The sequence below is a fragment of the Parasteatoda tepidariorum genome, chromosome 3 (assembly GCF_982258835.1).
Source record: "Parasteatoda tepidariorum strain Cologne lab strain chromosome 3, Ptep-v5.0, whole genome shotgun sequence".
NCBI lineage: Eukaryota > Metazoa > Arthropoda > Arachnida > Araneae > Theridiidae > Parasteatoda > Parasteatoda tepidariorum.
In genome coordinates this window covers 11567248-11595239 of record NC_141757.1, presented here as the reverse complement: position 1 = coordinate 11595239, position 27992 = coordinate 11567248, and the positions used below count along the sequence as shown (strand labels likewise).

At 28.6% G+C, this 27992-nt stretch overlaps 2 protein-coding genes across 14 annotated transcripts in view; one reads left to right on the top strand and one right to left on the bottom strand.

The window, feature by feature from the left end:
- Positions 1-8693, top strand: part of LOC107446001 (cell adhesion molecule Dscam1) — a 139629-nt gene extending 130936 nt beyond the window's left edge. For all 10 annotated transcript variants that reach the window (XM_087158799.1, XM_087158791.1, XM_087158794.1 and 7 more), the window contains 2 exons: positions 5052-5173; positions 8429-8693. In XM_087158799.1, coding sequence (XP_087014925.1) covers positions 5052-5173; positions 8429-8487 — 181 coding nt within the window. In that variant the 3' untranslated portion in view covers positions 8488-8693. The remainder of the gene's footprint in view (positions 1-5051; positions 5174-8428) is intronic.
- A 4245-nt stretch (positions 8694-12938) lies between these two features.
- The window catches only part of Tip60 (Histone acetyltransferase Tip60), a 43025-nt gene continuing 27971 nt past the window's right edge, over positions 12939-27992 (bottom strand). For 2 of the 4 annotated variants that reach the window (XM_043044877.3, XM_043044879.3), the window contains 8 exons: positions 27387-27473; positions 27151-27303; positions 25446-25529; positions 24357-24446; positions 20909-21049; positions 20740-20833; positions 17011-17173; positions 12939-13469 (listed from right to left, as the gene is read on the bottom strand). In XM_043044877.3, the coding sequence (XP_042900811.1) occupies positions 13253-13469; positions 17011-17173; positions 20740-20833; positions 20909-21049; positions 24357-24446; positions 25446-25529; positions 27151-27303; positions 27387-27473 (1029 nt within the window). In that variant the 3' untranslated portion in view covers positions 12939-13252. The remainder of the gene's footprint in view (positions 13470-17010; positions 17174-20739; positions 20834-20908; positions 21050-24356; positions 24447-25445; positions 25530-27150; positions 27304-27386; positions 27474-27992) is intronic. The other 2 variants (XM_043044878.3, XM_043044880.3) reach the window with 1 other exon arrangement.

Genomic DNA, 27992 nt, shown 5'->3' with positions numbered 1-27992 from the left:
AAAGTAGAAATATATATCCTAAAATATATTTGTATTGATAGTTGATTATAAGTCTAAATACAAAAATGATCATTTTATTTTTAAAAGTAAGACAAAAATAATTGTGAATTAAATAGAAAAGAATTGGCGTACAATAAATTTACATTGTGATTTTTCCAACAAAAAAATCTTTTTCTATTTTGAAAAAAAAATTTGACATAACAAGGTTTTAAAAAGAAACTCTTTGACACAGGAATTATAATTAACATTAGGAAAATATATAATGTCATGGGAATTTTTTTTTTTGAGATATTGAGAGTATACTGTATTTTGAATACATATTTTTTTTGTTGCCAGAATTTGAAACTTTATTATTTACTCTAGATTTACCAGAACTCCCTTTTCTCTGAACTTGAAAACTCCAATAGACTCCAACTAGAACCTGCCATGAAAAATTTCCCACCTTTATACCTTCTTAATAATATACACTCTCTGAAGCACTCACAGTTTCTATTAGAGTTCTTCTCTTTTGAATAAGGCAAACTCTGTAATAATTTCATTGACCAGATTTTAATTTTATTTTATCTAAATAGTAAATAAAATTAAATAAAGAAAACAAATTTTTGAACGTTTTTTTCCGATTAAGTTTCATATTTCTGACCTATATTGACAATTTGTGTGTTATTGATTGTTGTTTAAGTAAATTGAAGATCTAAATAAAAGGAATGTGTGTAAAAGTAAAAGCTGTGTACATTTTCTCCAATGTAATTTGGTTTTGTAATAGAATTATTTACTTTTAAAGTATGTTATTGCAGTAAGCAAAATAAAGATTTGTGTGTATATATATAAAATTTCAATTCCACATAGTATTTATCTAACTATAACCAAAATAATGTTTCAACATGCAAAGTGTCATATTTTTAGGCAAAATTTTCCCTGCTGATTTTGAAATATCTATGTTTCCTTTTTATAATTTATATGTTAATGTTTCAATCATAACCAAATTAAAAATTTTCTCCTGTTCTGGAAAATAACTTCCCTAGAACAAAAGAGTTTTCAGAATTTTTATTGATTGTCTTATAATTTCTAAACCTACAATTCTAATAAAGTTTAAAAAATCAATAAGTTTCAAAGATGATTGAAAAAATTTTAAGTATAATTACCCAAAATATTTATTTTAATGTAAATTTTAGTCACTTTAGAAATATTCAACATAATCCAGGCATGAGACTCTTCCTTCATTAGGACCTTCCTTTTGTTCTGGAGAAAATAACTTCTCTAGAACAAAGGAACTTTCAGAATTTTTATTGATTGTCTTATAATTTCTAAACCTACAAGGCTAATAAAGTTTAAAAAATCAACAAGTTTCAAAGATGATTGAAAAATTTTTAAGTATAATTACCCAAAATATTTATTTTAATGTAAATTTTAGTCAATTTAGAAATATTCAACGTAATCCAGGCATGAGACTCTTCCTACATTAGGACCTTCCTTTTGTTCTGAAGAAAATAACTTCCCTAGAACAAAAGAACTTTCAGAATTTTTATTGATTGTCTTATAAAGGCTAATAAAGTTTAAAAAATCAACAAGTTTCAAAGATGATTGAAAAAAATTTAAGTATAATTACCCAAAATATTTATTTGAATGTAAATTTTAGTCAATTTAGAAATATTCAACGTAATCCAGGCATGAGACTTCCTACATTAGGACCTTCCTTTTGTTCTGGAGAAAATAACTTCCCTAGAACAAAAGAACTTTCAGAATTGTTATTGATTGTCTTATAAATTCTAAACCTATAATTCTTCTAATAAAGTTTCAAAAATCAACAAGTTTAAGAGATGATTGAAAGTTCTTAAAATTTAATTACACAAAATATTTATTTTACAGTAAATTTTAGTGAATTCAGAAATATTCAACATAATCCAGGCATGAGACTCTTCCTACATTAGGCAAAATTTCAAACTTTCTAAACTTTAGAGGAATAATTAATGTATATTAAGGCATTATTTTGTTGTTTTATTTTATTATATTCTGTTTAATAATGATTTATGTATGAAGCTTAACAGTTTGTTGGACTGTCAATGTACTTATCCAATTAATTCTAAATAAGTATGTAAATAATTGAAATGTTTTCTTTATTATTTTCTACATTATTTTATTGTTTTATTTTATTGTATTCTCTTATTATTTTACATTTTCTGTATTATTTTGGTGTTTTATTTTATTATATTCTCTTATTATTTTGCTGCATTATTTTGTTGTGTTATTTTATTATATTCTCTTTAATCATGATTTATGTATAAATCTTAACAGTTTGTTGTTGGACTGCCAATGTACACATCCAATTAATTCTAAATAAGTATGTAAATAATTGAAATGTTTTCTTTTTGTACAAAAAAGTTTCACACACTTTTTTATTTATTTATATTTTCATGATTTGTGTTGATTGGACTTTTTGATTTTTTTCGTAGTCTCATGTCTGATAATCAAACCAACTTTTCGTTCATAAAACCACAGATCTTGATTTAGGCACATTACAAGGTTCACTTTTCAGACAAACTACTAGTCTATATGTTCCTTTTGATTATTTATATTAAAGAAAAGTTTTACTTTTAAACATCTTTAAAAAATTTTAACACTATTTAATATATAATACACTAACACATGCATCAGTCAATGAAGAATATAATGTTAGGAAGGTTATAGACAGTATCAGACTGTTTATTGCCATCAATATCTCTCTTCATCAAAGATAAATCCGAAGTCGTTATGGAGAAATCTTCAGGCGAAGGCATTGGCCCACATTGGGCTGTCTGGCCAACTATGATGATGATCTCTCTACATGTTTTATAATTTTTATTTCACTAAAACATTCTGATAAAAGTCGTAATTAACTTCTAGTAATGTTACTATTGGATTTGAGGAGAAGTTTTTAAACTCACTTAAATCTACAACTTGAATAAGTTTAAAGCCTATTTCATTTTTATATAAAATCAATTATAAAAAATTAGTTATATAAAATAAAACAAAATTACTAAAAAAAAACTCATTTGCACTTCAAAATTTATCTCGCTAGTCTGTTTGTATAAAGCACGTGTTAAATGAATTTTTTTTTATCAATAAATGCATGATTAAATCATTATTTTGGTTATGTTTCCTTGAAGGTGATGAAGTAATGTAAATTATGTTGTGGCTCCAAAGTTAGAAAATGTTTGACAAGTATCAGTTATGATGGTTTTTACCAAGGACAAAACTGTTGCATCGAAAATCCTGTGTCAAAAACCTAAAAAATTGCAATTGAGTATTGATATAAACATTATTATTTATATTTTTAACAAGCAGAAGATATTCTATTAATACAAAAGAAACTTTTAACATACCAATAATTATTTATGACATCATTCCCTTGCAAGGTAATATGAAATTTTAAGTTAAAAAGTGTAAAAAAAATGAAAATTATATTTTACAGGGTTGCCACAGGTGACTAAAATGCGACTATTTTCGATTTGTGACCTCACTTTTTAATGTGCTCAATTCGCACAGATTCCATTGTTAGTCTATTTTGCTTCTCGGTCGCCTTCTCAACGGTTATTGCTACGAAATTCTGCATGATTTTAAAAACCTAATTTTTAATACGATATTACGATGCGGGAATTTTGAATTTGAATAATCACTTTTCACAATATATATGTATATGTGTGTTAAATTAATTATTGGTTAAACTGAAATTTTTTTAGAAAATTTTTTTTTATTTAATGAAAAAAATATTTTTTTGAAGCAATTCTAGTAATTAAAAGTACAGTGCACTCCCGATTATCCGGGTTAATCACCGGGACAGGTGGCACGGACAATCGAAAACCACGGATAACCCGAAAACTCCCTTTTATTAAAGAAAAAATCAATATCAGTACAAAAAATATAAAAATTACTGACATTTGCATGCTGTTTAATATAAAACAAGTAATTTTCCTTTTAAAAAAATGTGTAATGCGTCCTTGCCATATATCGATACACATATTTTACAAACCTCAGTAATGTCACCGTAATCAAATCCTCCCATGTAATCTAATAAAGTTTCCACAGAGCAGCAGAATGAGAAAGTGTATTTCTCTCATTTACTACATCTTCTGCATCAGTTACTATCATCACTATTTGATTTAACAGCAAAGTGATGCCTTCATCTGTCAAATACTGGAACCCAGGCTCGCATGCATCACTTTGAAACCAAACTTTTAAATTTTCTTCATCAAGAATTTCGAAACCTTAGATTTTTTTTGCTTGTTCAAGAATACTGATATCATATTTTTCTTGAATATTTGAAGAAGATTATTCATCAAGCGGTGTGATCTTTCTCCACGATCGTGATAACGTACGCGATTTTACATTTGGCCATGCTGCTGTAATACTGTATACTGCATACTGCATACTATATACTGCAATTCAATAATGAATAGTGCTTCGAAAAATTTGGTAGTATTATAAAACATGAAAATATTTCTCTTTATATTTTTTGTGTGACTCCGGAATGAGCACGGATAATCCGCAAACCGGATAATCCACGCACGGATAATCGAGAGTGTACTGTATTTTATTTTCTGCAAACATACTAATTTTTTGATATAAAAATTTAGTGCTAGAACACTTACGTTTACATAAAAATTATCATATTTGTCACCAACTTGGACTAAATGGGATCATCATATATGACAATTAAGCCATTTAATAAAATTTTAGTCATATTTTTGTTCTTATTTAGGCAACTATTTTCATGCTTTAGGCTACTAAAAGCAACTATTTTGCTAATTTTTTTCTGTGGCAACCCTGTATTTATCAAAACAAATAATACCCTTAAAATAAAATTTTAATGATCATAGGAGTGTGATTATTTCACAAAACTGATTATTACAAATAGCATAAATTAATAGAATCTCTTATTTTACTTGTTGACAGCAACTTAACTTCAATTTGTTTGCTGACCTTTTGGTCAGTGATTTGATGCTCGTCAATGATTTATTTGCGTTACATATTGTGAAGATGTGTTGTAAGGTTGTTAAATGTAGATATCTTTCCAGGCTTTCAAGCGACGAGAGTGACAGTGAAGGAACTATTTATACTTTCAGCAGAGCTGACACTGTTGCTCTTCGTGGCGAACAGACGAGCGAAGTGGAGTGTGACAGAGAAAAAATAGGCCGAGGTAAGGAGCCATTTGGTATAGTAACACAGGATGCTAAGAAAGTATCTGGCAAAATTTTAATTAGGGGTACGAAAGAAATAATTTTTGCCGTAGAACTTGTGTCCGAAATGACCCAGGCAAGTAGATAGTGCAGGTGATGACTGTCATTTTGAAGTAAGGGCATCATTTGTGAGGTAGAATCAATATTCCCCAAGATTAAAAAAAGCCCAAAACCAGTACTTAGCAGCAGCTGTAACTTGACAGGTTTTTATGTCTCCTGTGTGCAATGAAATTTTTCGCAGTTATAATTGAATTACACTGGTGTAGAAAATTAAGAGAATTTGCAGACTTGATGGATTATCTCTAGAACTACTGGACCGATTTTGATGAAATTTGATACATACACACATTGATACAATGCAAAGCTAATAACCATTCAACAATTGTAATACACACGCGTGATCGTGCGTAAAACTCGTTGGAGTAGGAAGCCATAGGACAATCCAGGCCAATTACGACAGGAAAACATAAACTGCCTTATTTCAAGTATGAAATTACACTGCAAGGCCTGTATGTCTGTAAGAGGGTACCTTACCCCTATTAACCCATTTTTTTTTTTTAAATTCTGCAATCGCTGTTCCATACCTTCCGACTCCAACGAGTATTACGCGCGATCATGCTTGTGTATTACAATTGTTGAATGGTTATTTGTTTTGTATTGTATCAATGTATGTACAGATCAAATTTCATTAAAATCGGTCCAGTAGTTCTAGAGATAATCGACCAAGTCTGCAAATTCTCTTACTTTCTTGCACCAGTGTATAATTCAGGAAATATAGTTATTTTATTTAAAATGTTTTTGCTATTCAAAAGAAATTTTGTAATTTAGTTACAAAAAGTTGCCAACAGATGGCATTACCACTGGTTACCAAAGTGATCAGCTCTAGTATTAAAACCTGAAAGAAGGTTGTATCGGATTAGAGGTTTAAAACCTGTTTTCTGTTGAACATTGTTTTTTTAGTCATGGAATATTAAAGGTTATAGTCCTACAGCATTGGTATCTTTTTCAAGAACTCACTACAGTGCCATCTGTTGGTAACAGTTGTAACTAAATTCCAAAATTTCTGCACAAAATTTTTTCAACTTCCACAATAGACATATCATTAGTTTATTTCCTCTGTCAGTGTGTGTTCTTCAGGTTTTTATTTTTGAAATCAGTCAGCTCTCTGCTAAACACCCTTTACTTAAAAGTAAAATAAATAGATGAATAAAAGGTCACTGCATTACTTATTGGTTTAAGTAATTGTACTTGCTATGTTATTATTTCTTTCTATACTTTTTGTGTATTATTAAGTTTAAAAAGTTTTCATGATTATTATTTTTAACAACAAAAAAAAAGAAAAAAATCTTTACAAGCATTAAAATAAAATATTAAAATAAAAACCTTATAGTTATGAATTCAATGTAAGCTAATTATGTCTTAACTAGGTACATTAAAAAATATTTAAAAAACGGCAAAATATTTAGTGCTTTATCTAAAAAATATATATACATATTTATAAAAAATTAACACTAATTCATTTCTTTTGTATTTATTTTGAACATTAGAAAACAAACATATTTATCGTATTTAAAAAAATATCAAAATATTTAGTGCTATTTTTAAAATACTGAACTTAAAATAATAAAAAAAATTCATTTCTTTTGTATTTATTATGAACATTAGAAATATAAACAAGATGTTTAAATTATTCTTTGATGAAAATATTAAATTCCAATATTGTATTTTTTATTTTATTTTCTCGTTACCTTTTGTAATTTCCTTAATTTAAAACAAAAATATCAGCGATCAAAATGTTTACAATTTTAATTAAATTACCCAAAAATGTTAATTTAATACAAATATATTTTGAGCTAAATCCTTTTATATATATATTTATGAATTTGAAAATGCAGGGTTTGACTGGAATAAAAAAATACCATTTAAGAATGTATGTTATGATTAATATATAATTAAAAATGACTTTATTTAAATTTGAACAAAATTAAGTGAATTTTTTAATTTCTAATTTAAGTTTTAAATAAGTTATATTATACTAATTTGCTAAATTTATACAGTAAAAATAAAAATAGGAAGACAAGTTTTTCATTCTAATCAATTGCTGAAGAAAGTTCATCGAACAAATTTAATAAAAATAAATTAAAGTTTATCTCTACATGAAATAAAGCATAGTAACAGATATTCTTTATCCCATTCAGTGAAAGACAGATGTGGCTGATGGTTGTGAGGCCTTCTTCTCTGAGAGGTATTGGCTGTAAGTGAGCCAAAGAGAGCTGGTTGGGTGATAAAAAATATCTTGCCATTCATGAACAGACGGGAATGACTTACTTTGGTAACAGATACACCTTTGAGGACTGTTATCAACCAAGAATGAAATCCACATTAAAACCAGACCAAATTGTAGTGATCTCTAATATTTTTATAACCGTCATTGAACAACCGACCCAATTTTTTGGGTTTCCGACTACTAATGTTCAATTTCTTATCCTTGTAATTTTGAACCCAATCCAGAAAATAAGGGAACTCCTGGATCAAGTATTGGGAGAAATGTGCCTTCGTGGTGGACTTTCTGATGGAACTAACCCGCATTTTGCGTTAAATGGAGAGGGAAACCAAGAGAACCTCCCATGGTTAGCCTGGTGGCAAGGGGACTCTAACCCATGATCTACTACTGAGGATATTATTCGCTAGCAATGTGATCGGTGCGGAATTCGTATCAACCATCCATAACCTTTTTCAAACATCTTGCAGTTGACAGATTCACACTAGATTGCCCAAGGAAGTCATTTTGACCTGCTTTTTAATTTCAATTAAGAAAACAATGACGACACAATTTTTTAAAAAATTTGTGACTTCTTGTACAACATATAATTTTTTTTTATTGTTAATATTTACTAATAGCTTGTTATATAACTGTAAATGATATAAAAAATATTAAAAATTAATTATAAACAAATTTCTTTATACATTAGTTATTCTTTTACAATCCAGTCATTTCGACTGCTTTTGGGCACTATAGGTATTTTAGTCTTTGTAGTGTTAAAGCCGTAGAAAGAAAACAAGTTCATGATAACTATAGTTCTATAACAGCCTGAGGTAAAATAATTTTTACATAGTTACTTTTAAACCATTGCAAATCTTTAAAACAGATTTCTTTCATTAGATGAAAGGTTAAATAAAAATATATATAATTCTTGCCTCCTTTTATTGTGCAGGTTTTCCACGTCGACCCCCTCAACGGTCTCAAGTGAAATCGGACATTATTGATTGCTGACAAAACGCTCCCTCCACATTGGAGAGAGAAAAGAAGGGAGACCGTCCGGCGAACTCCTTCCGTAGGCCACACACCCTGATGTGGGTTTTTATAGGTGCAGTGGCATGGAAATCCAGTAGCTTAAACCACCTATTCTGTTACTGTGTGAAAACAAATACATCTATTCTGTTGTAATTAAATTTATATTATTAAAGTTTTACAGAAAATTTCCTCTTTTTTTTGAATTCCAATGTATATAAACATTATTAGTTTCACTGAAAAATCTGATGTGTTCCATACAGTTAAATGTATCATACAAGATGCCGTGCATTTAAACTATCTATTGGTGATCGGAATGGGCTACAAGTGGCGTAAAGCAGAACTCTCTTCCTATGGCAACACTTAGCGTGTGGAGAGCCATAGAAGAAGGAAGTAGGATAGTTTCTGTCCTTATTTCCATATAAATTAAAATCTTTAAAGGTAGGAAATTGTATGTAACTGAAAATTACATTAAACATAGTTCTAAAAGAAAGCATCATGGAAATTTTAAAAAATATTGACTTTTTGATGGAACTAATCCGCATTTGCATTACATGGTGAGGAATACCTCCCACGGTTAGCTTGACAGCAAAGGGACTCTAACCCATGATTCTTCTACCACTGAGGATATTTTAAATAAGCACTGTGGTCAGTTCAAGCCGATGCGGAATTGGTATCAACCAGCCACCACTGAGATTCAAACCCGGTTCACCTCATTGGAAAGTGAACGCTCTATCCTCTGAGCTACCACAGCTCTTTTTTTCACACATTTAGAAAAATTGGTGTCCGGTTTGAAGAGATAGAAAATAACGTTCCTAGATTGTCTGTCTGTGGTCTGGTTACAGCAGTGTCCGCTTTGCGAATTCATAGAAGATTAACGGGGAGTTATTTTGAATTTATAACAGTGTTTGTAAGCTATTGAAACTTACAATGTTTTCAGATACTAAGTTGAGATAGTCTGAAATCATTTAAAAGAGTTAATTAATCTATATTTAAATTGATGTTATTTCTTTCAAAATTCTCATATTTAGACAGACATTGATTAAATATACTAATTACATTAGAAAATTCATTAAAACTTTTATTGGAATATTTTAACTGTACATAAAAATATTTACAATAAACACATAATACAAGTTCTTTTATCCTTTACTTAACAGTATGGAAAATCCAAAGACAAACATTTGAATGGATATACAGTGTTGAAACATAAATAGTGTTTCGACATTCGTAAGGTTCTTCTTTAAAGAACTCAAACCATAGTATGTCCTTTTTTGTGCTATTATTTGTTCTTTATTAACATTGTTAAGCTTTATACAAACGCTATTTGGCTGATAAAGAGACAGCTTTAGCACAAGACAGAAATACTAAAGACAGTTACAATTTATATTTTTGTTTCAAAAACCCATTGAATTTATTTATACTTTTAGCTATTGCAAAAGACAAAAATAATCTACAATAATTTTTTGTATCAAATTACAAATTATTAGTTTTAATAAATTAACTTTGCAGTACATATTGCAATCAATGTAAAACATAAAAATATTTAAAAAAAAAAATTCTGGGTCAAGATTTTTGGAATTTTACATTTAGATTAATGTAAATAGTAAAAAAGTTAACAAAATTAGAAGGAGTAAAGAAATTGTAACTGATTTTTTAGAGAGGGGGAGAAGTGTTTAGAATTAAAATTATTGCTATTGTTTGAAAAAAACATTGATAAAAATCGAAACATGAGTAAACAATTTCTAAACTTTGATTTTTATAACAAAAAGTTAAGACGGCCATTAAAAGTTTTGTCATCAGATAGCGATTTTGTAACTTTAAATAATCTCAAAATATTCACACATGAGCATAGTTAAAAAACTATACAAAATATTGATTTTTGCAATACTATTGCAAGCCAGTTTAATAATTCTCATTTCATGACTAAAGAGAGAAATTGAATTCCATGCCAAATGAAACCAGTAGTAGAATTCCAAGTGTAACAGAGGGGAAATCACACAGGTATTTTATCATAAAAAATTTATTAAATATTTGTGAAAACAAAAAATGGTGCAATAATATGCTACTTTAAGGTGCAATGTTTAATTAAATAGCATATTTCCTTGTAACTATTTATCAAATTTGCAAAATGTCCCCTCTGTTACATTGCATTTTTTGAAGTTAATAAAAATGTGTAAGCAATTTAAAAAGTCTTATGATAATTTATTTTACCTTGAAATGTGATAATTAAAAAAAAAATTACAAATAATGTTTAGGATGTTCCAAATCACAGATTATAGTGGAAATAACAGTGCATGTCAAAAATGTGGGATTTTCTTTGTCCCCTCTGTTACAGACGCTTTTAATTACCTGGCAATTAAATTGTGAGGCTCTTTTATTATTTTATGCAATTAAATTGAATATTGCACCTTAAAGTAGCATATTATTGCATCATTTTTCGTTTTCACATATACATATTTAATACGTTTTTTAGGATAAAATACCTGTTATGCTTGGAATTCTACAGAACATTTTTTCAAAAAGTAATTTCTTGGGAGTCATTAATAAAACAATCATAAGGATTTGTCAGAATCACCGACGGGGCAGTGTAGGGGTCCTTGCATTGAAAATGTTCTAGGTACGAATTCCAGGCAAGGTATAGATGTTCTTTAATTCTCTGTACTATCTGTCCTTACTGTGGGAGCAACGTTGGCCCATCTAATATAGTGCCCCTGAAAGAGTAACCAACATATCTGCCCTGAATTGACAAAATATTAAAACATTTCGGAATTGGAAATTTAAAAAAAAATTAGAAAAGAGAAGAGTGATTTTGAATTTCTCTTACATTACTAAATTTGCATAATTTTACATTTGCATAACTTTAAATTGCCCTCACCTGATAGAGAAATTTAAGACTATCTAATGGTTAGATGAATATAATTTGTATCTGATAAGTTTTTCAGACAATTTTACAACAATATAAAAAATAAAAATAACTTTTTTTTTTCCTAACCTGACCTAAAGCTCAAGCTTTCTTACTTAAAATAATTGTTTTGTAATAATCTAAAAATAAATTACCTTTGCAAACTTCATTTTAGGGATTGCTATTAAAACCTCAGCTGAGAATTAAAAGAAGTACAAACCAAAATATGAAAGAAAATTCAATCGTTTACTAAAACTAAATGTGAAAAATTTACGAAGCTCATTTAATCTAGTCAATTTTCAAAAGTTTTTTTCTAAGCTTTCATTGAACAATATTTACATCAACATACAAAATAATAATAAATAAACTTAATCGAACAATACTCTTGTATACATGTTGAATAAATTCATTAATAAATAGTCATAGAATTTTTGAAATAGCACAGAAGAAAAAAATAAATGGACACTCAATTTTTCAAATGAGAGTTCAAAAAATGCTTATTTTCCAGTCATTTTTTTATTGGTAAAATATTTGATAGTTAGTGTCATAGAGCAGTAAGTGTAAAAATATGCTATTTGGAATAAGAACACTATAATGAGCATAAAATGAGAGATTTACAGGACGCAATTCTAGAAACCACAATTCTCTATAAACTGCATTAACTTTGGCAATTTCCAAAGCAAAACAAAATTGATTAATTAGTTTGATTTTACAGGGTATTTGCTACATTTTAGGTTTTCAAATCCATGACTTTCATGAATAATTCCAAGAGTTTTTTGTGACTTACCGAAGTATTATTTTCTATTCTAAGTATTATTTTTGAAGTATTCATACTATTTTTCCCAACAAAAACACAACAATAAATTTAAAAAAAGCATTATAACAAGATGAACAGAAATGATAGGTATAACCAAAACAGTTATACTCTGCATCTTCATATTTATTGATTTTAAACTTAAAAAACAGAGTAAAGAAAGATTTGAAGTGATAAAATAGCTGAAAAAAATACAAAAGAAAATAACTAAATGCAGTCAGATATATGTAGTTATTTAAACCTTTTTTATTTCTTCTAAAAAGTGTAATATAAAAAGCCTAAGCTATAATTTTAAATTGATAAAATGAAAAATATAAATAAAATAAAAAATCTGAAATTACGGAAGCTTAAAAGATAATTTGCTCTACAAATGATGTTCTTTCTGTCATTCTTTGAAAGAACACCATAATTTTTAAAGAACAGGGTATATTTTATATTTTAATAAAATATGACAATGAGTGGGGATTTTGTTACTAATTCAGATACTCGGAACACTGTGAAATTGGGAGGGGTGGGGAGAATTTCATTTTAAAAATTAGATTTTTAATGATTTTTTTTAAATAGCTAAAATCATGATATTTCATGAAAAGTTTTGTTAAATACTGAAATCCATGATTTTTCATGACTTTCCAGGTGCGCGAATACACTGATTTTATTTCTAATGCCAATGATAATTTTAAAAAAAATTGTAAAAAACAAAGACTTGGGTGCATATTTTTGTTTTAAATAATTTTTATTTAAGAATTATTTTGCAACAATAATAGTGATCTGCTCCTGATGTATTCTGCCACATTCAGTCGGTAAGTTTAACAATGTGTGAACATAACACAAAGCTTCACGTCTCAATGCTTGTGCTATTAAGATAATCTCTCGAATTAAAATAAATAAAATAATGCAACCCAACATCCTTTCTCCCTTCAATAACAAAGAGAACAAACTTGTTGGGAAAGCAAAAAGATTCTATTCCTACCCCTTATCTGGAGTTAAAGAATAAAACATAACAGAGAATTAAAATAAAAAATCTATGGCTACCACTTCCCTCTCTTAGACCAGTCTTTTGGTGTCCAGTGCAGTGATTGTGAATCAATGCGTATGGGTCTCTTTTCGTACGCCCTCTGATACGCATCCAATACTTCTTTGGTGAGAGTTATTATATATTGTCCTTTGTAATAATGTATTAGATTCAGGTACTGTAGTGTTGATATCACGTCTTCTTTCTTTATACTTGTCTGTTCAGATATTTCTCTGTAAAGGATGTAAAATTTAGGGACTTATAATTCTAATAGAGTGGTAAAATTTTGCACTCTCCTAAGTGGTAGTGAAATAGGAATATAATTGACAATTGTGGGGAAAATTGTATAAAATCTTGCCAGCAGAATTTCAAATGGTTAATTGAGATATTTTAAAAATAATTATTTCTATGAAAAAGGGGTAAAAGTAATTTAAAATTACATTCATAAACCAAGACTGAATATGAAAACTTTAATTTTGATAACACTTTTGAAGTTGTTTTTCCACAAAAAAGTAGAAAACTATTTGTGTGAATATATACTATAAGTATTCTAAAACACTGCATTATCCATTTAAGATTTTTGTGGAACTAGATTTAATAAGAATATGAAATATGATTGATAAATAAAAAGAGGCTTATGAATAAAATGCCACCTGAAAGAACTAAGTGTGGCATGCATCTGTTTTATAGTGTTTTCTTTTCCCTTATGCTATACGGATCGCCCTCAAATATGTTGGTTAATTAACACAGACAATATATTAAATTAAATAATCAAACACAAAAATGTACTTTCGCTGAATAAATATTCCTTTTTAGAACAGATTTAAATTTTTGCTTCTCAAAATATGGGGGCAGCCGCAATCTGGGAAACATGGTCCTAAATGTTTAGTCCCTACAATGTTAATTTTAACTTTTTGCGTGTTTTGGGATATCTTGAGAATTTTTTAAGCGAATCAAAACATTTTTGCACCCAATTATAAAATTCATTTGATTTATCTAAAGATAATTTCTGACAAAAATAATTTTTTGATAATTATTTGTTATTTTACATAATAAGAGTTGAAAAAATTGAATTTTAAGAATTTTTTACATCATTTTAAAGAATGTAAATTTTATAAGACAAAATACAACGTTTGAACAAAATCAGACGAAAGTTTCAGAGAAATTGAATCATAAAGAAATTGTATAGTTAAAATTTGATTTCTAAGGAACTATTGGATCAATTTTGTTCAAATGTTTCTTTTAATCATAAAATTATATTCTTTAAAATGGTGTACAAATTAGTATATGTTACAAATCAAAATTACACAATTCCAGCTACATATTACAATTGCATAATTTTATAACATCAGTAATGCGGTAGGGCAATCTTAAACTATTATTCCCTTTATTATTACATTACACTTATAATTTGAGTCTTGTAAAATCGTTTATGTATAAATACTTTGATATTATAAAATAGGACAGGACTAAATACGTTTAAGTTTCCTTTTATTTAGTTAAATTTCAATACAAATAAATTTTATTAACTGAAGAAAAAAAAACGGTGCGAATTAATATGCATTACCTGTATGATAAATGGTAAAAAATAATTACATTTTTGCTTAGTTCTGATTGGATTTAATTTGGAAATAAATTACACAAAAACTCATTGCAACTCTACTGTTTTAAACTCAGCATGCAATCTAGTTAATAAATTCAACACCCATATAATTTAAGATGTATTTAAAACTGTTATTTCAATTCTAAAAATAATGTTTTGCAGATAATGCAGATCTAATTCCGGACAACCCAAACCCAATTTGGTCAAATCTGTGACTAAAAATTTTTATAACTAAACAACATCTCCTTCAATATTCAATTTTTTATAAATGTTAATAATTTCAATCCTTTATTTATTATAAATGTTGATTTAACCACACAATATATTATCGTCTTTTGTAAATCTAACTTTCATGCCGATTCGAGGTAACAGACAAATCGAATGTGGTTCTGTAGTACTTCAGTAAGAGTGTGCCTTAAAAATACAGATTCTACTACCTTCTATTTAAGCTTTGATTTAAAATTTTATAATCCAGAGGTGTCTAAGTTTTTTTTAGAGGTACCTATTTTGTGAAAATCTAGACATAATTTGTGAAAATTAAAGATTATATTAAAAAATCAACACAAAAATACGGTAAAGTAAGAAAATATTTTCAAAAGTTGTCACTACAAATAAAAATTATTTATGACTGGTAAATTTCTATATTTCTCTCTCCATATATTCAAAAATAATTTTGCTATTGTAAAATCTTGGGTTTAAAATGTATGCAAATTTAAAAATCCATAAAAATCATAGTCGATAGTTAAATTTCAACTTGAATTTAATATAAGCATGCATTTTGTAGAACTAGCACTAAAAGTTATTTTCATTTCGTTATTTTCATTTTCAACTAGGTCATACAAAAAAAAAAGTTTCACAGAGAAAAAAAAATTCATAAAAAATGAAGGTCTGATATTAGTCAGAAAGAATTTACAATAGTGTTTAAGATAATGTTTGGATGTTTACAATAAGGTTCGAATTTTGACTTCCTGTAATGTTTATAGAGGGCTCGTCGATTCAATTTAAAACTCTCAGCGAAAAAAAAGCTCGCACATCGTAAGCGAAAAGTTAGGCTTACCACATTGCACATCTGGCCTTTTCGTAAAAAGCTCTTTTCCATAGATTGCAACGGGAACAGGTTTTGCATGAGAATTTGCTTTTCTAAAAGTATTTTGTGACACTACCGTTTTTCCTAAAATTGAATTTGTGAAGGTACCGCTAAACGGTAGTAAATTTACCCTGGACAGACCACTGTAATCTGCCATCTTAGTTGCAATAATATGCCCACCGGCCTGAGTAGGGGCGAGGGAGCTAGCCTTGCATAGAAAGGTTCTGGGTTCGAATCCCGGGCAAGGCATGGATGTCCTTTCATTCTTTATACTATCTGTTCTTACTGTGGGAGCGCAGCATTGGACCCACCTAATATGGTGCCTCTGAAAGAATGGCCAACAAATCTGCCCTTCAGATGCCTGTATGACAAAAGGTCATTCTCTAGGTGGTTATTGGAGAAAAAAAAGTTACGAAAATATTTTTACATCATTTTTGCAAGATGTTTGACTCTCGACTATTTCGTACTTTTCTAGAATTTTGTGATTTTTGCTTAATAATGTTTTATTTTCAAATCGTGTTTTTTTTTTCTAATGCTCCTCACCTATTGTATTGATATAGTTTGCTTTGGCTATATGAATACAATATTAGAAAGTACTATTTTTGCGGACAAAATCGTGTGAGCTGATGAAAAGATTATATCCTTATGTTTTTTTTTTTTTTTTTTGGTTATCTTTTAAAAAAAATTCTTTTTTTTTCTTCCTTGTTTTCTTTGTATTCTTATTTTTTATTATGGTTTCTGCGTACTTTTTTTTTTTTTTTGCTTGCAATAGTGAAGGTTTAGAACACTTTCTCTAAAATATTAGCTAACCATTTAGGCCACTTTAAATATAATATTACGATCTTAACAATAATTAAAACTCACTAATGCATAATTTTTACTCGGTTTGCTTTTAGTATTTACATTATTCAGAAAATATTTAAACTATAAGCATGTAGTGAAAAAACGAATATATATTTGATGCAGCGTATATTTCAACTTATGTAACATCCATAACAATCTATGTTATAATCCAAATTAAAACGTTCTTTTCACTATCTTGTATTTAAAAAAAATAATAATTTATGAAAAAATAACTACTTACTGGATAGTTATTTGTGGTCTCTCACAATTTTCAGTTGGCTTTACATTGACTAAAATTTCCAAAATTGTTTCAGACCAATAACTTCGATAGGACAACAATCCTAAATCTGACAGAGGTTTCTCGGGAGAACCTGTCTTTCCTTCAAATTTAGAAAGTTCATAACCTTTTGGAAGAAGAACATTAATTTTAATTTTTTTTTTTGAGCAAAAAAAAAAACATTCTATTCATTAGATACTGAAAAAGAAAAAAATCTCAAGTTAAAATGCACAAAAATAAACTGTACAGGACAGCATTTTTATGTGGACTTTTACACTGAACTCAAAATATTGACACGAAAAGTATCGGGATGGTCGAGCGAATAAAGGCACTCGCTTGGTAAGTAAGAAGTCCTGAGTTATCCGCCAAGTCCTCACAATTTCTTCCCAGACTTTAGAAGCATTTAAATATGAACATTAGTAATTTAAGATTCTAGTTACTACTTATGGAATATTCTAAAAGTTTCTAGGACATTCTCTTCAGTTATTTTCCTTTCTTTATTACACTGTATATAAGTTTATGTGTTTCAAGCGGAAACGGCAATGCTTTGAATTCTACAGGATGCTTAGCCAAGTCTTTCAACAAAAAATAAGCGCCTTTTGAGAACATTTTAAGCACTACATACATTAACAAAATGCAAAATAATTTTCAGACTTTACATGATCATGATAAAATAACTAGTTTCTGAAAAGGAACTCTTTTCTTGCAACAATATAGCAACAATAAAAAGATGGAAATCTTTTATATATTTTCATATATTTTCTTGCAATATATTAGCAACAATAAAAAGATGGAAATGAGAGGGTGGAAAATGAAGCCTAAAATGGAGAATATCTTGTAAAATGCAGCAGAGTTGCGTATGAGAGTGCAAGAATCTCACTGAACCCAGCTCAGTACACATGCGGACTCGCAAGTGTTACATCAAATATGTAAAATGATTGGCGCTTTCACACACTACAGAAAGACGGTACGCTAAAATGGATTGTGGTTAAATGAATTGTTGAAACATTGAATAGAACAATGTGAAAATTGTGCTTTTTGCATAATACTTGACGAAAATCGACATAGTAAAAAAAAAATCTCATTTTCTAAAAGGGAAAATTAAGCATTTTTTAAAAACACCCAATGAAAAAAGTACCTTTAAGGGCTTTAAAAAACAAAAATAAAAAAGCACCTTTAAGAACTTTTTAAAGAACGTTATGCACCATGTTCTAGATGTTTTTCAATAAATCTGTTCTACTTGCCAGTGCAAATTTTACTATTTCTAAACGACAATATTACTGTTTTTTTTAAATATTATAAAGATTGAATATTAAAATTGAAGTATTGACTAAATTTTAACTGAAGATGTTGATAACATCCCATAAGGTAAATAACATTTCTTAAAAACTGTTTAGAATATGAATTTAAACAACTTTAAAAATACACACACATGTTTTTAACTACTTCTACAAATTTGACATAATAACATCTTAAGCAAATACACTGTACAAAACTGTTTTGATTTCAGGAAGTAATCTGAACCAGAAATCTTATATATTTCTGACTAATAAGATTCCATTAATAGATCCCATTAGATTGATTGATAAGATCCCATTAGATGTTTCTGGTTTGACATCCTACATACATGTTCTGACAAATGACTATTAATATAACATTACTCATACTAAGATAGAATAAAATAGTATTGCAAAAAATTATAGTTAATAAAAATAAATGTATAAAATTTGTAGCTAACTTTTTTTAATAAAAAAAAGACTTGTTAGGATGTATGTGGACTAAGTTAGTAATGGATAAAAATCATGAGATCAAAGTGATTTATTTTGACTTTTAATCTTAAAACTGGACACTTTAATTTTAATAATATTGTTTGCAATTAACAATAACCTCACTTGTTTATTTTTCTATTGGAATACGCAAAATCCAATAGAAAAATAAGCCAAACAAATACATTTATTAACCGAACCACAGATCATAAAACATTTACATTATAAATCTCAGTTTAATATCCGAGAAGAAAAAAAAACAGCACATATGAAATATCTCAATTTATGATTAAAAATTAAAATAAGATTTGAAAATAATATACTGTTTAGAATTGCATAAAATGTGGGAATGTAATAGCTGTAAAAGCTACAATTTTCCTGCATTTTTGCTTTTCTTTCTCACTAATAATTATAGAAATTAATAAACATAAACTTTTATTAATTAGTAGAAAATGAGAGAAAAATTACTATAGAATATAATAGTTTTTGAACGATGGCATACCTGCCAACATTGAAGAAATAGAATAATGGAGATTTTACTAGAGAATTTTGTTAGGCAAGTTTTGATACATCATGCATAATCATGCAAGGAAAAAAGAGAAATTCAAAATTGGAATTAATATAACCATTTACATTTAGCGAAGTAAAAAATATGTATATAAATCTTCATCTAAAGAAAAAAAATTTCGAAACATTATTTATAATTACTTAAACTATTTTATTTTAAAACCGTCATTGAACAGCCGACTTAATATTGGGTTTTCGACTACTAATGTTCAACTCCGTAGCTTTGTAATTTTGAACTCAATCCAGAAGATAAGGGAACTACTGGATCAATTATTGGGAGAAATTTGCCTTTGTGGAGGATTTTTGATAGAACTAACCCGTCTTGGCATTACATGGAGAGGAAAACCACAAAGTCCTTCCATGGTTAGCCTGATGGCAAGGGGACTCTAACCAGGGGTGATTGTGAGCCCAAGCCAAAATTCCGTAAAATTTCTTGAGTTAAAAAAAAAAGAAGTTTAAATTGAAAAAAAATTTAAACAGGGTTTTTTTCCCCTTCTTTTTCAATATTTCTTAGTTTACTTAAAATGTATTTAAAATTTTACACATACCTATACCATTCACACATTCCTATGATTACCTGGAGAAGTAATTAAAATTTACAAATATGTCTTTCTTTCTTGAGTTTATGATTATAACAACTATTTACTGATAAAAAAATGAATATTAATCATGAATATAAGCTTATAAAGTATCTCTCTGGCTCTCCCTTACAAACAAATAAAATAAACTGAGTTTTTTGAGTTCCACCTTTGAAAATTTGATTTCCGGAATCAAAATTTTTTTAAACGTCTGAACCTTCAATCTCCGGAAACTTCCGGATCACTGTCAGCGAAAAATCCGGATTTTTTCCAGAGCACAATCAACCCTGTCTAACTCAAGTTCTGTCTACCACAGATGATATTTTATGTCAGCACTGTGATCGCTGTGAGCCGGGTGTGGAATTCGAATCGATCAGTCATTGCTGGGATTTGAACCTGGTTCACCTCATTAGAAGGTGAACACTCTATCCCCTGAGCCATCACGGCTTGACTTAAACTATTAACACTCAACATACAGCAGTACTGGCAATAGCACCATCTGTTGAGGAATAAGAGAAGTACTTTTGCCATCAGTGGATATTTTATCACCAAATATTTTTTTTTTAAATTTCTTCAACATATATGGAGAAATTTGAGAATATATGGTTAAACAGGAGATAGTCGTAAAATACAGGTGTCTTTGTTAAAAAAAACGGGAGACTTGGCAGGTATGCGACGGGGAGAAAATAAAAAATGAGGAAATTCTATGTACAGCAATTGGGGATAGTTTATTAATAATCATTTAATAATAACTATTGTATTTATTAATGAAGTCTACTTACTGAATTCTATAAGTAATTTTCCATACCCTTTACGCTGATAGGGGGGAAGAGTTAATATACAAGCCACATTATAATCTTCAGTAGATTCCTTCTCCTGAACAAAAAAAAAGGTTACAAAAACAGATTTTATTCAAAACATAAAAAATAAACAATAATTAAGGATACAAACCTTTGAAAAATATCCAACAATGTGAAAGCCACTGTTATCCAGTTCTGTCATAACATAGAACAAGAAAGGATCTGTGTCGTAGTATAAAGTTTTATGATCTAGAAAGCACTTTGCTAGTAAGCAAAGATTCTGAGCATATACCTGGAATAAAATAAAAATTTATCCTAAAATTAAAATTTCTTTTAAAATGCGTTTCTTTTCCTTTTCATGACACTTCAAATCAATTTCTAGTCAATATTTAGATGCTTTCTTACATTTCAGCTAATGCCACTTTAGTTTCATTTTATGCTTTCATTAAAGTTGCAATTCATGAATACAATTTTGAACAAATTCATTTCTTACTAAGAGAAGAAAGTCAAAAGGAAAAATTAAACGTACAATACAAGTTTTCACAATTTTTAAAAAATTTTCAAATACCTCTTTGTGTTGCCTCTAGGCAACGCAATGCGAAAAACGTAATTTTGCGTTAATAAATACCCAGACAATGTTCATTGTGTTTCTTGTTTTATTTTATCACTGTCGTTGAACAGCAGACCCCATTTTTTTTTGGGGGGGGGTATGACTACAGGGTTCATGCTCTACTTAAGAAATAAAATTCAAGTACTTTTCAAGGACTTTTTAAGACTTATTATAAAATTATCAAGGACTTAAATTTTAGTAAAAGATAGACTAAAATTTTACATATTAAACTAAAATGTTTCGACAATAATAGTTAGTTGACAGTCGATAATAGCAGTACTGAAAAATAAGACTTCCATTGCTCTCTTGATTTCGGAAAGTGATCTAAGTATAAAGAAAGCAAGGGTGATTGGCTTCAAGTCAAAAATAAAATTCATGATTCATAAAAACGTCAGATTTGAATTTTGCACAAGGCCTATTTTAAGCTAGGTATACAACCAGGGTTGGGTTTTTGCCATTAAAAACTGGTTTTTGACATGACAGTGGTAAAAACCGTGTTTTTACCGGTAAAAACTGTCAAAAACCTACTGTTTTCTTTAATTTATGGCATATAGTGGACAATATATTATTTTCACATAATTGCCTTTATAAATGAAGGATGTAAATTATTGCTATTGATTTTGCAACTATATACATGTATTCTTATAGAAGGATATACATTCATGCTGAAATATTGTAATATACTTATTGAAAATAGTGATACTTGCTTTTATCATTATAGCTTGATTTGCAAAGGATTCAAAATTTTGCACTTCTTAATTGTTAGAAATAAACAAGCTAACAAAAAAGCTTGGAACTATTAATAAATTCAAGAACTAAAAAGAAGAATTTAAAATTTGGCATTTCTTAAATATTAGAAATAAGCTAAACAAAACTTTCAAAACTTGTAACTCATAACAAACTCTAAGTCAAGAATGACTTGACATTCTTCAGTAATGTAATATGACAAACAAAATTATGCTTGGAAATGTTGAAAAGTTAGTTTAGTATCCTAATATTTTACTTCAAATAGTATGTTTTGATATAATCATGTTGAGAAAATGCAAGAATCTGTTCTTAAATATCTTTTAACAACTTTTTTTTCTAATTTTATTGCCCAAAAATGAATTAATTTTAAATTATAAGCAGTTAAACTCAAATAAAAATACAGTTTTACCAAAACTATGGGTTTTTGACAGTTTTTGACATGACGGTAAAAACCGTCATGTGTCAAAAACTTGCCAACCCTGTATACAACCTCTGAATAAGCAAATATTCGGGCAGGACAGGAGGGATGTTCTATATAATACTGTGATATCAATTAGATATTTAAAAACAACTCTGCCGGGAGATTTTTATTTAATATTTAAAGTGGCAGAAGCATTTAGACAGTGAAATTTAAATTGCTCTTAAATATAATTTTGAAATTTTGAATACTTTTCTATTAAAGAAAATTAATCAATTATTGGATGTTGTGGCTTAATTATCATTTTAAATTTATTACGGGTCAACCATTTTAAATTGAATTAGTTGCCAACTTTCACCTCAATATCTTCTGATAGATTCTTACTAACAATTTTGGTCACTTTGACTGTTTTAATTAACCACTCATACTTGAATTAATTTTTTTTTTCAGTAGCATCGATCATACGCACTTGACATGGTCACATGAACACGAATCGTAACGAGTAGTTTTCAAATAAGAATATAAATACGAAAATCGATGTTTGATATTACAACATCGATGTTTGACATTGCAAAATGTGTGAATACGAATAACGACATTGGATTTTAAACTTGCGGAAAAACTAATCGCGATATTGGGGTTTAAAAACGCTTAAGTACAAATCGCGATATTAGATTTTTAAATTGCTTTAATGGGAATTGCAAGTACAATTTTTGAATCACGCGAAAACGAATCGCAACACATAGCTTTTAAATCAGTTTAATACGAAGATCAATGATTGATATTAGAATTGCCTGAATAAGAATCGAGATTTTGTCAGAATTTGGCACAGTTCCCAATATTTAAAATTCCTAAAATCAGCCAAACATACATAAAATCTTAAAATCAAACAGTACGTGTCATCATCTTAAAGGAGGGAAAGTCATTTTCTCACACTTACGCGCGTCAAAAAGTTAAACACAGAAATGCTGGAAATAGGGCTGTTTTCCTGAGTTTACGATACTTTTCAAGGTCATTTTGAATTTTTCAAGGATTTAATATCATTTTCAAGTACTTCTAGGGGCCCTTGAAAATCAAAATGAAATTCAAGTACTTTTCAAGGCCGTGGGAACCCTCAAACTACTAATGTTCAACTTTATAGCCTTGTAATTTTGAGCCCAATCCAGCAGACAAAGGAACTCCTAGATCAAGTATTGGGAGAAATTTGCCTTCGTGAAGGACTTTTTGATGGACTAAACCGCATTTGCGTTGCATGGAGAGGAAAATCACAAAAACACCCCAGGGTTAGCCTGACGACAAAGGGACTCTAATCCATAATATTAGCTATATAATCATATGATTATATTAGCTATTAAAAATGATCAAGAGATTTTTCGGTTTGATTTCAGAGGGTGGAAAATGAAGCTTGAAATTGAGAATATCTTGCAAAATGCTACAGAGTTGCACATGAGAGAGCAATAATCTCAACGAACTAACTCACTATACGCACATACGGACTCGCAAGTATTTCATCAAACCTGTAAAATTATTCACGCTTTCATATGCTATAGACTGAAGGTACACTGAAATAGATTGTGGTTGTGTGAAGTGTGAAAAAGTTGAATAGAAGTTGAAAACGCACGCTTTTACATAATATGTGGCAAAATTGATACGGTAAAGAAAAAAAATCTCATTTTCGAAAAGTTAAATTTAAGCACTTTTTAAGAACACCCCATGAAAAAAGCACTTTTAATGGCTTTTGAAAAACAAAAATAAAAAAAAAGCTCCTTTAATCACGTTTTAAAGACTCTACGCACCATGTAAAAAATCAAAACACAAACTTACTTTATTTTTTCTACCATCAATTTCAAAAAATGATATGGAAGTTTTGCGATAAATTTCATTGCCGGGAGGATGGCGAAGATTACACTTGGCCTAAACAAGATTCAATAATTAGCATGAAATAGTATGAGACATAATATTCACAATTAATTCAACTACATTAATCAGGATAATAACAAAGATAAATTTCACGGATAAATAGGATAAATTTCATTGCCAGGAATATGGCATAGATTACACTTGGCTTAAACAAGATTCAATAATTAACATGAAATAGAATTAAATACTGAGACATAATATTTATAATTAATTCAACTATTAGTTGACATCTGAAGGTTGTTTTTTTTTTGTTTTTCAAATTTTTGTAGATGTTGCTTCTATGTATTATGCAAGGGAAATACCAAGGAAAAACTTGAATGTAAAAATGCCACTCAAGAGGTTCAATGTATAAATTCAGAATGAAAATTTGGAGAAAACGGAATCATGCAAAACGGAGGACAAACATTAGGACATAACATGTCCTCACTAATAATAAACAAAAAATAATATTATACAGTAAATTGACATTTTGATAGGTTTCTTTACTATTAAACATTTTTCATTGATAAATATTAAACTATTTTGTTTTAAATTATTTGGAATGTTTTTCATTATCCGAGTAGATACTTTTAAAACACACACAATAAACACAGGAGTAAAAAGTAATTGCTCATATTTTTATTATAACAGTTTAAAATTAACAGATTTTCCTGTCGCAGATACTGTAGAGATGTGTGGCTTTATATGAAACTGAACCAGAATTACGTTATCTCTCACTAGAGATTTATACAACTCAGGCAAATTGAAGCTGATATAGGATGTAACAAAAGATATCTATAGGATATCCTGTACAATGTATCTATAGGATAAGATGCACCTGTAGGATGTGTCTATTCACAACAGGAAAGTAAAATGTTAATAAAATTTGGGCTATCACATTTTACACTGAAGGTCAAAACATATAAAAATAAAAGCCTCTGATTTGGTTTTATTTATTTTTCAAATAATTGACTTAAATGTCATACAAAAATTTTAAAAAAACATCAAGCTTACCATGTGTCTTTTTAAACAACCTCTGGATTTCATATATTTAAGACAAAACTCACACAAATATATACATGGCAAACTAACAAGTTCCTAAATAATGGAGAAAAAAATTTCATTAAAAGATGTTAAAAATGTAATAATTAAGCAAGTAGGAAAGATTTTAAGGTTAAGCAAACTTGTAAGACCCACCAATATTTCTGACTTAAGCATTAATTACTTATTTCAGCATTTATTTAATTTGGATAAAATTATTAACAATGCATTTAATTAAAAATAATTATTAACAATTATTAAAATTATGGCAGACATTCTGAAAATAAATAAATAATAACTTTAACTTAGTGAAAAACAAAACTATCCACTTAACACATTTAGTTATTACATAAGTTCAAGATTTAGTAATTCAACACCGTTTTCAAAATTTTTCCCCCGAAGAAAATACATGGCCTGTAGTTTAAGTGCATTACATTGGAGGCAAGGCTATAAATTTAAACCATGGCCCATATTTAGAAACTGCTCTTAAATTTAAGCACATTTTTATACTTAGGTTAGCACAAATACTTGCTAAAAGGTTCATATGTACTCAGATGTAAGTATGAAACCTTGTTAATTCAAGTCAAAGAAGTATCAATGAACATTGTATGCTTTAATATATCAATAACAGTTGATTAAAAAAAACAGTACAAAATAATTATTTAAAATTAACGTAGATGATAAACAAAGCAATAAAATATCATCTTTCAGACAGGAATAGAAAAGTTTTTTGTGGCCAAAAAAAAAAATTGCTACAGATAGCAAAGTTAAAAAAAAAAAAAAAATTAATTTTATTATAGAGTAAGATATTTTTCAATAAATTTTTCTTTTTAGTATTTTTCTTTACTAACTATTTCAATATTTCACCATATGATTTTTAAAAATTATCATATCTTTAAAGCTTTAGATCAAAATATTTAAGATAAGCCCTGTGAAAAGGCTGTTGTAGAATTTAGACTCACAGTAGGCCATGACTGTGGAAAAGACGAACTTTGTGGAAGAGTTCTCTCTCATTCTCATGAACTGAAACCATTTGTCGGGATGAGCGGCCATGCCTGCCAACATTTGAGAAATAAAATAACAAAGATTTTATTAGGGACATTTTTTGCGCTACAAAGGCTTTTTTTTATGCATCATGCATAATGATGTAAGTAAAAAAGAGAAATCCAAAATTAGAAATAATACAAGCACTTACATTTAGCGAAGTAAAAAATATGTATATAAATCTTAATCCAAATAAGATTTTTATAATTATGATTGTTTATTATAATGATTATTTATGATAACTCAAACTATAAACACTCAAGATACTGCAGTGCTGGCAATAGCACCATCATTTGAGGAATAAAAATATTTTTAGGTATTGGCAGATATTTTATTGACAATTTTTTTTAAAATTTCTTCAATAAAGACAGAGAAATTTGAGAATATACAGGGAAACAGAAGATAATCCTAAAACACAGGAGTCTTCATTAAAAAATAGGAGGCTCGGCAGGTATGCATGGCTCAGAGGTGAAGCGATACTGGAGTGCTCGACATCTCCTGATAGGCTTTTTTCTCGTATTGTGTTCTTTTTTAATCTTATAAGAGTTTGTCATTTCCTTTGCCGATGGAAATTTTAAAAAAAATATTACTTTAAAGTCTGGCAATTGTTGAGCAAAATAAAATAAGAACTTACTTGGGGATAAGGTGAGAAATACCAAGGTCTTATCATGTGACCTCCCAATTCTATCATTTCTATATTCTTCATCCTTGTTATGAGATCATCATGGTGGGCAACTAAACTTCCAGTAGTTCTTGGACTAGGAGCAGCATCTTTTGAATCTTGCTGCTGAATTAAAAAGAATTTTTTTCAAAAATAAAAACCATACAAAGGATGGTGGTAAAAGTAAGATATTAAAATAAGGTACTAACATTAATGATGAGTTCATCTCCCGTCGCACCAGGAAACTTTCTTTTCCTTCCGGCAGTTGACTTTTTTGGAGGAGCAATACCACCATTCTGTAAACAACAAACAAATTATTTTAAAGCCTTTTATTACGAAAAAAACCATCGTGTTTAATTCTTTTACTGGGTATACTGAAATTTTCTTCTTTAACTATCTTGAATTTTATTTTAAAAAACTATGATTACTTTCCCTCATTTCAGAATCAGCTCATTCATTAATCAGAATCAGCATCATACCCTTTGTTAATAAATAAAAACTCTTAAAATTTATGTACTCTGAAGTGTAAATCAGTTATTTTATTTTTGTATTTCATATCTGCGTCAATTTCATATTTGTTTCTTTCTGCCATATTCTGTTCACCAAGTGAATCAAAATAGCTTCAGTTTAATAATGATTTGCGATTTTAATTGAACCCAAATGACCATACACGATTTTTAACCCTCTCATATGCCATGGGTTGCTTGAAGACAAGTGCCGCAAGATTTCTGCTACTAGGTTCACTATTAAACACATATTATTTAACAGGGTGCATAGCAAAATATTTCAACAAAAAATAAGCACCTTTTAAGTAC